The sequence below is a fragment of the Engystomops pustulosus genome, chromosome 1, assembly GCF_040894005.1.
Source record: "Engystomops pustulosus chromosome 1, aEngPut4.maternal, whole genome shotgun sequence".
NCBI lineage: Eukaryota > Metazoa > Chordata > Amphibia > Anura > Leptodactylidae > Engystomops > Engystomops pustulosus.
In genome coordinates, this window is record NC_092411.1 from 106046094 (window position 1) to 106055291 (window position 9198).

Below are 9198 nucleotides of genomic sequence, written 5' to 3' on the forward strand. Positions count from 1 at the left end.
ACAATGCATACTCAACCCATTAAAAAAAATGTATTTAAATAGATAACTAGATAATATTGGCCAATGAAAGTTAATTCTGCTAAGGTCAAAAATGCTAAAGAGTTTAAAATCAAATCCAATAAGAAGATTGGTGAGTATAATCACATTGAAGGTGGAGAATCAACAAAAGCCCTCAGGAGCCCACGTTGGTTGTGATTATTCATAGACGGCTCCAGGGCTTAAATACATATTCCCTGTTTATGTCAGTTGGAAAATGAGAAATCTGATATCAAAGTGGGTAAGAGCAGGTATTAGGTTACACAACAGGGAATAGAAACTCAACAACAGAAGGATTTACCTACACACATGGTTTCTTACAGCCAATTACAACCTGTGCAGATTATTTTCAGCATCTCCAGATGTCCTTTATCATATCATATTTATGACACCACATTCTGACAGCCATAATTTTGTTTAGATTTTAATCTGACATGGTTGTATCAAGACTTGCTTTTCGAGTCCCTCATTCAGATCCTTTATTCTACTTATTTGTAGCCCAGTTTCACCGTCTTTGTGATAGTTTGGTTCATAAATATTTTTAGATACAGGAAGAGATGATACAAATTGTTTGATTTATCAATTTATCAATCAAAATTGCCCACTGGGTAGACTGTGCACATTTATTTATTGAAAACTTACAGCCAGCAATAGTTTGCTAACATGGGATAGCTGCCATGATGTTTTCCTAAATCCCCAACAAAAGGAAGAACAGGCAACCTCCCTATAGATTATTGGGCCTTTGACTCCCATCCTGAAGAAAGTAGATGGGTCCTTTAGAATATTCTGAAAGCCGATCCCTATAAGGAGATTTACTGAAAGATGGACCCTGTTTGTTAAGGACAGAGGTAGGCTATATGCCAATATGTGTCAAAGACCATAAAGGGAGTTCCACAGAAATATCAGGGAGAAAATCAAAGATACCATGTGACAAGCAGATACCGCAGTAGCAGTTGGAAATATATATGAGTGGTGTCTTGGCATTGCAGTTTCAGGGATCTCAGCAACAACCAAGCAGTGGGAAAAACTGAAGAGTAAAAAGGAGACAAATCAGATCACTGTACAAACAATGAAACCTCAAAGATTAAATTTTAGTAGATCTTTACTTCCGCTGATATACTATTTTAATTTATGTGGGCATCTAACTAGCCTCAGTACCTTAAAGGTGTATTCTCATCTGAACATTCACGTTTAATTTTATTCATTTGCCTTATATACATATTTCTTCAATTGGATGTTATGAAAAAAAATGTCCCTATGTGAAGATAATTTCTCATAAATTTGCCCATGTCCCTTAGAAACAAAATAACTGTCCTTGGATACAACCACCTCTGCACTCTTCCAGCAATTGCCACACATTTGCTATTGAGCCCTGCCTGACAACCTGCATTCAGCGTCCATTACCGCAGGACGCCTGTAGGACATGCAGTAACTCTTTTGTGAAATTACTCCAGCTGCGGTGGTTATATCCAAGGACTGTTGTCCTCCATTTCAAAGGGACCATAGCTTACTGCACACATTTTATTGCATTTTTTACGCAAATTGCCCTCCGCTAGAGTTGGAATAAAATAAGCAAAACAAACATTAACATGTTAAGTATTTACACATCCTAAAATGCTCTGTCTATCTATGCTTATTTTAAAATGGTCTTTCTCAGAATTCTGAATCATTTCAATAGTTTATAATAGTTTGATTTACATTACCTGGCACCCCATCAGCAGTGTGTGGGGAGTTCTGGGAAAGGGGGAGAGGTAGCTGCAGCCTGTATGTGCCTGCATTCTTCCTTTCCTACACAACATCTCCCTCTCTCCCCTGCCTGCTCAATTCACATAACAGGAGCTGCATGGGTTTGGAGGAGATAAGACTGACAAAGGCACATACAGGCTGCAGCTGCCCCCTCCCTCCCATGGCACCCACCACACACTGATGTAAGGGATTCAGGTTGTGTGAATTAAATTTACATAAACTTCTGAAATGATTCAGAATGCAAGACATTTTTTAAATCAGCATAGAACCTGTCAGCAGCTTAGAATCACATTCCTGGTGACAGGTTCCCTTTAAACTTCACACATAAATATTATATTCATTATTATGTGAGCATAATATGCTTGCTATACTGATGAATCCACATTAAACAGAATGCTTTATTTAATCAGTTGTTACACATAAGACTTAAGAAATATAATAAAATATGTTTACATACAATATAAGGCCTAAAGAACATACCTGTATACATTTACAATAAATTGGATTTTTTTAAAAATAGCGTAATGTCTTATTTGCCAGTAAAGTTCTGAAAGATATCTCCAACTTCCAGCCAGTTCCGCATGCAAACGAGTCCTCTGTCTCTTATCTGTTTTCTTCCTTTGTCTGTAATTACCTCTCCGTTTTGTTTGATAATGACAAGTTTTGGTAAAGCTGTAATCTTGTACTTGTTCTTTAATTCACTGCGAAAAAGAATTAGATTCAAATAAAACGAAAAATGTTTAAAGAGCTTAAATAAATAACATAAACTTGAATTAAATATTGACTGATGGTCATTGATGCCTAAATGTCCAGGTCAATTTTTGCAGTCATGTTATGAGCTTCTTGAGATGGGAGACTTTAAATGGCAAAAAAAATACGCTTTTCTGTAAGTTTGCTCATTAAAGTTTTTTTTTGAGTAGTAAAACTGAATAAACCTTTACCAAAATATTTTATAAATATGTACAGCATCATTCCATCACCCTTTCCCCAAGTACAGCTACAGATAAGGGGGTTCTTGTAATTCCGAAATTCTGCTGAGCCCTCTATATTGCTAGTAAGTCTTTGCTGCATATTTCAGTAAACACTTACCCCATGCGCATCCTCCTGTGTGCAGCAAGCACAATACTAAGCGCCAGCACCCAAATACTCTTTGGTAGACAGCTTTTGTGTTTGAGAAAGGCCCTTGTGGCCGAAACGTCACACAAGTATTACTGCTGTAATCTATCAATTTGAAGACATTAAATGCATGTTAAAACCCATTGGAGTGTGTGGTCCCAATTTTACTTTTCCTTTAGTATATAGCCAGCCAGCCTTCTTTAGTATATAGCCAGCCCAGTGTAGTATATAGCCAGCCCCCAGTTTCCCAGCACATAAAAAATAAACTTACATACATACAATGTATATAACATTTATTTGTTGGTCACTGTATAACGGACAATTCATAAGGTGGCAGTGAATCAACCAAATATATATAGTTCATTTGAAGGCACTATATATGTTATAAATTATGTGTGGATACCCTACAGACAAAAATTAACCCCTGAAAATTGGAGGTGAAACATGTGTCAAGTACATGCCTGTATTTGTATTTTGGATGTGCCCTATGTTATTCCTCTGGATAAAGTGCAATACTATTTCTTCCATACCGCTATACAGGTTAACTGTGACTTATTTATTGTGTATAGTTTTGACCATTGGTCGTAATGGATTTGTTTCAAAAGGGAACCTGTCATCAGAAGCCCTTTTTATGGCTAGCCAATGTCCCCATGGGCAATAGTGTACACATTGTTAAAGTGTTTTTATAGTGTAGAAAAAAAAAAGATAAGTTAGATCAAAGTTTACCATTCTTTAGGCAGAGCTGTGTTCCCAGTCCCATGGGAGTGGCCAGTGAGGAGAGGCTTTCCCTCTGCATTGATTTCAAATTTAAAACAAACCCTCCCATGTCCCCCATATCTCCTACCCCGCTGGAAGTCACACATGTCTGCCTTACTAGCCACTCCTACGGGACTAGGGACACAGCTCTGCATACAGAAAGTTAAACTTTGATCAAACTTATCTTTTTTTTCTAAAAAGACAGTTTTACTATAAAAACTCTTTGGCAATGTGTACACTATTCTCTATGGTGACATGGGAGAGCCAGGAAAAGAGCTTGTGAAGTCAGGTTCCCTTTACATTGATGAAATAAAAGTTACATTTTATGTTTAATATATTTTAGTCATTGTTTATCTTTATTTAGTGTGATTGGGAACACTGTTATCAGTTTAGTGGAGGGACATTGCATCCGTGCCCCGTTACTTGTATTGGTGTTCACATAAAAGTAAAGGTCCATTCACATGAAAGAAAGAGTTCAAACCATTTTTTGTAGTACATCTTGTGACTACCGCAGGTTGATAAACCTAGGCACCAGCTTGTCCCACAAGTTGGGCTCTACACAAGCTGTGATCATGATGGCAAAGTGAATATGTGACATGGGAGTTGTAGCTCCTTGGCACACCTGGTTATGGTAAAATAATCTCCTAGTGTCTGAAGTAGTAAACCTGGGTGTTCTCCTTGTAAAGAATAAAGGCCAAAAAAATGCATGTAAACAGATTGCTGACTGCACTGTAATTGTGCAGTTATAATTTTCAATCTGTGCTTTATTGCAGTTTGTAAATCTTCCTAATGCTGGACGTCAGCATCGCAATCCTCTATTCTGATGAAAACCTTTATACACTATAAATCTTGGGAGAATCCCATGTATTAAAGGATATATGTTGATTAGAGTATCAGATACTGTACGAGAAAGCATAGAATTACAAAACTGGCCATTTAAATTTGCACAATTGCATTTCAATCACATATATACATGTTCATGCTGAGAACATAAATAATGACAACAGGAAAAAATGATAAACATACAGTTACATATGGTAATCGTACATAGAGGTCCACCTAGGTATAGGACAAGAGTTAGTTACTTACTGTTTGTATGGATCATGCCAAGGTAAAGCTAGCCAGTCCCCATGCATGTCATGCATGTAATCCACCATGTCTCCTGCACTTTTATCTGAAGAGATAAATATAATTTCGAACTGTGCAGGCTGGTCTGCTTCATCCACCAGCTCGGTATAAAAGTCACACAACACGGGGGTAAAATCTCTGCAAGGGGAACACCAACCAGCGGAGAAATACAATCCAACAATTTTATTTTGTAACGCCTCCTCGGGATCCACCTTCTCCCCATCCTTGTTAACCAGGATATGTCCAGTAAATATATCCATTGTAAATAGATATATACAATAACAGTGGAGTTTGTGAGCGGTGATTCCTAATGCTCTCAGCAAGTGCTGACAGTGATGTATAAATACTTATTTCTTCTAATTCCTTTTAATCCCATTCCAATATAGCCCTATGCTGCACATTGCCTTCTGCCATCTGTTCTTCAACTGCTGCAGAGCTGCCCAAAGTGTCAGGCAATATACAGATATTATTGTGTTAATTTACACTGTTACTGCTTTGCTGACTGGCACTCAAAAAATCTTGTAAAAAATAGAGCTATGTTACGTACAATATTCAGTCAAATCTCAGTTGTCATTTCTGATTATAACATATTTATTTCCTATGCAATCCTACTCACAGAAACTTTTCTTCCTGCTTGTTATTCCATTTGTTTGTAATGTTGGTTGTTAGGATGAGATTACATAACATTAGACTCCACCTCACCTTTGAAAGGATTTATGAATCAGAGACTTTTATCTTTCTTGCTGGATACTGCTGCCACCTAATGGAAAGTAAGGACATCTATGGTGCTAGATTTAACTGTTGGCTTTACAGGCATTTGGATGATCTGCCAACATGGTATTAAATAATTTTTTTTAATATACATATAAAAAGCTAAGTTCACGTATGGCGGTTGTGAATCCTTGTGTCCAATGTGGTCATTTCAATGCAGAAATGCATGCTGCAAAATTCTGCAGTGGAGGGGTCCACAGCATAAATTAACATTCTTCAAATTTATTCCATTTTACGCTGTAGATTTTTTTAAATAGTGCATGGTGGATGTAATTTACCCAAATCTCATCCACAAGCTAACTGTACTGCACTGCCACTGGTTACCGATTGTTACCCAATTACTAATGTTGTTGTCCTATCCTGAAAAGATGTGTATTGACAGCATTAAGATTCCCAACTCTAATAAGAATGATAAAAATCTCTACTGAATGTTCTTTTCATCTCATATGGGTTTGTTCCAATGTACCATGCATGATGAAGAGTCCTAAGTAAACTAAAAAGCATGCAGACGTCATTAATTTTTTTTTTAGCTAGCCACGGCTAGCCAATAAAGCTTTCAGCTTTACTTGAGGACTCAAGTACATGACAGGGTCACACAACCCAATATCAGTGTTCCAGGACTTAATACAGTATTTTTCGGACTATAAGACGCTCCGGATTATAAGGCACACCTGATTATAAGGATGAATGACCAGCAGGTGGCAGACCTGTGCATAGTTCAAGGCAGCTGTTGTCTGTAAGTACGGTTCATATATAAGGCACACTGGACTATAAGGCGCACCTTTGATTTCTGAGAAAATCAAAGGATTTTTAGTGCGCCTATTAATCCGAAAAATACAGTAATAATGCCTTTATTTATATAGCGCCTACAGATTCCACAGTGCTGCATAGAGCTTGCCAAATTGGTCCCCGTCCCCAATGGGGCTCACAATCTAATCAACCTAACAGTATGTTTCGGTGGGAGGAAACGGGAGGACCCAGAGGAAACCCACGCAGAGAACATACACGGAGAGAACATACAAACTCTTTGCAGATATTGACTTGGTACCACTTCCATAACCTTCCATGGACCAGGTAGGTTCTGCAGAATGTAAAGATGTAAAGTCATCTGTCCACAAATGAGAGGTTCCAGTCTCCCTATTTGTGGTACTGAAACTCAAACACCGCAAGGGACACAAGCTTTCCTGATCTGTGTAAGGTTCAGTGGGATGACATAAGGAAGCAGTCTATCTACAAAGCTATCAGTTCCAGTTCTATACGTGCGGTTCTTGAACAACTTTTCCAAGTTTTGTCATGCCATTATGATGCTAAATAAACACTTGAAAAGGCTGAAGCCATGAATGCCACACATGATTTTTAAGGCTTTGCCATTAACCCCTTAACAACTTGGCTCTTTTTCGTTTCTACGTTTCCATTTTTTGCTTCCCAACATTCAAAATTCTATAAATTCTTTATTTTTAGACGTAAAGAGCTGTGTGAGGGCTTGTTTTTTGCGTAACAAATTGCACTTCATAGTGATGGTTTTTAATATTCCATATCGTGTACTGGGAGGCGGGAAAAAAATTCCACATGCAGTGAAATTGGTGAAAAATGCATTTTCACCTTTTTCTTGTAGGCTTTGATTTTATTGCTTTCATTGTGAGGCCCAAATGACATGTCTTCTTTGCAACTTTTGATGATGTTTTCAATGCCTTTTGATCACTTTTTGTAAATTTTTTTATATTTAGCAAAATGGCAAAAAAGTGGCATTTTCAACTTTGGGCGCTATTTTCTGGGTTATTTTGTGGTTAAACACTGTGAATAACCGTTATCATATTTTAATAGATCGGCCATTTAAGGATGCTGCAATACCTTACATGTTTGTGATTTTTACTGGTTGTTTATATTTATATCAATTTTAGAGAAAGGGGGGCGATTTGAATTCAAATGTTTTTTCATTTCTTTTTTTTTTTTTAACTTTTTTTTTTACCCCCTAGGGTACTTTGATTTATCTATTTATTTTCAAACTACTTATGGAGAAAGGAAGTGAAAAAAATTCAAAAATTATATATATTTTTTTCTTTAACTGCCGCTGAAACACATGCGCCCAGCCATCCATCCATTCCATTATTCCTTTAATGGTCATCAGGGATGCAAGTTCTACTTCTCTTTTTTGACAACTTATGTAAGTCTTTATGGTCTCCATTACTTCGCCACATGTTGATCAGGTTTAGTGGCTAATGCATCTGTATATCCCATTATGAAAAGTGACAAACTAGTTACATACATTGCATACGTTTATAATATCCAATGCTCATACAATCTCCTATAGGCGCTAAAATTGAATCGATTTATTATCATTTTCACATAATGTTTATGATTTATACTTACTTGTATCTATGTAGCCATGTATTTAACTATATATACATATTGCTTTTACCGTATTTTTCGGACTATAGGGCGCACAAAAAATCCTTTAATTTTCTCAGACATCAAAGGTGCGCCTTATAGTCCAGTGCGCCTTATATATGAACCTTTCTTACAGACAACAGCTGCCTTGAGCTGTGCAGAGGTCTGCCACCTGCTGGTCATTCATCCTTATAATCAGGTGCGCCTTATAGTTCAGTGCACCTTATATATGAACCTAGACATTTTAGCTGGCATTTATTGATGATGCGCCTTATACTCCGGTGCGCCTTATAGTCCGGAAAATACTGCACCTATGTAATTATTTATTTGTAATTACATACCGCTATCTTCTAACCTTATCACTTTGTACAGGGATTTTCCCTCGTTTTATTTGTCCATCATATGATAAGGGTCCTAGCAACCCGAAACACGTTATAAAGGACTGTTAATCATCCTTCTTTTTGCTCAATAAAAACACTCTTATGGGTCGAACTAGTCATCAGAATTAATACCGACACTCCTACTAGTGGTTATTTGGTATGGTGTCCCCATTTTTTTCTGCCTTTTCTTCTCTACTGTACTCTACTCTGTACACCAGCCCAGACTGGTTTACATTTTGGAGCCTGGGAGTTGCTTGTGCCAATTACAACTACAGGACCCCACTGTGGATTACCCTTTAAGGGAGCTATATGTACTGTACAAGTATTTAACAGGTGAGCAACAATTACCTACAACTATAATTTTCTGCCAGACGATATCACTCAAGGCACCTGCCTCAGTTCTGTTTTTTTTTTTTTAAATTCTCTTGAGGCGTTTCTACTGGGTATTCTCCACACCGAGCTACGGCAACCAGAGTCTTCTGGCTAGCAGGGTTTTCGTCTGTCACTGCTACTGCAAGAATGTGTCCTGAAACCATAAGATTTTAAGAATGTGAATGCATCTTTGCCAACTATACCAGGCCGACACAAACAACTTTGGTCCCCCAAGGAGTTCCCCAGTGAGTTTACCTGAATCGGATGAAGAGACTATCTATAAACTGTTTCGAGAGCTTGAGAAAGCCCAGACGAGCAAATGACAGCATCACCTTTACAAACTATTCTTGGATACATATATCAATGAAAACATTATACCGATAGGCTTGAGATTACATCCTGTATTAGCCTTTCAAAACAATCCCTCTTTATGTGAGCTTTAGGACAAAATATTACATGACTGTTCCTATTTGAGTGATAAAAGGTTTACACTTACAAAATGTTT

The 9198-nt window shown here is 37.4% G+C and overlaps 1 protein-coding gene across 1 annotated transcript; it reads right to left on the reverse strand.

The window, feature by feature from the left end:
• Positions 1–432: 432 nt before the first annotated feature.
• On the reverse strand, positions 433–5443 carry NXNL2 (nucleoredoxin like 2). Its single transcript, XM_072150794.1, has 2 exons — positions 4744–5443; positions 433–2483 (listed from the first exon to the last, which is right to left on the reverse strand). Exons 1-2 carry the CDS (start codon positions 5040–5042, stop codon positions 2312–2314), a joined length of 471 nt encoding a protein of 156 aa, XP_072006895.1. The 5' UTR covers positions 5043–5443; the 3' UTR covers positions 433–2311.
• Positions 5444–9198: the final 3755 nt, after the last annotated feature.

What these genes read in the sequence shown, in the direction of transcription:
- NXNL2 (XM_072150794.1), bottom strand. Translation starts at nt 5,042, where the DNA reads ATGGATATATTTACTGGACATATCCTGGTTAACAAGGATGGGGAGAAG. An exon ending in TGGCATGATCCATACAAACA is followed by an intron (nt 2,484 to 4,743) that starts GTAAGTAACTAA and finishes TCTTTTTCGCAG; the next exon opens with TGAATTAAAGAACAAGTACA.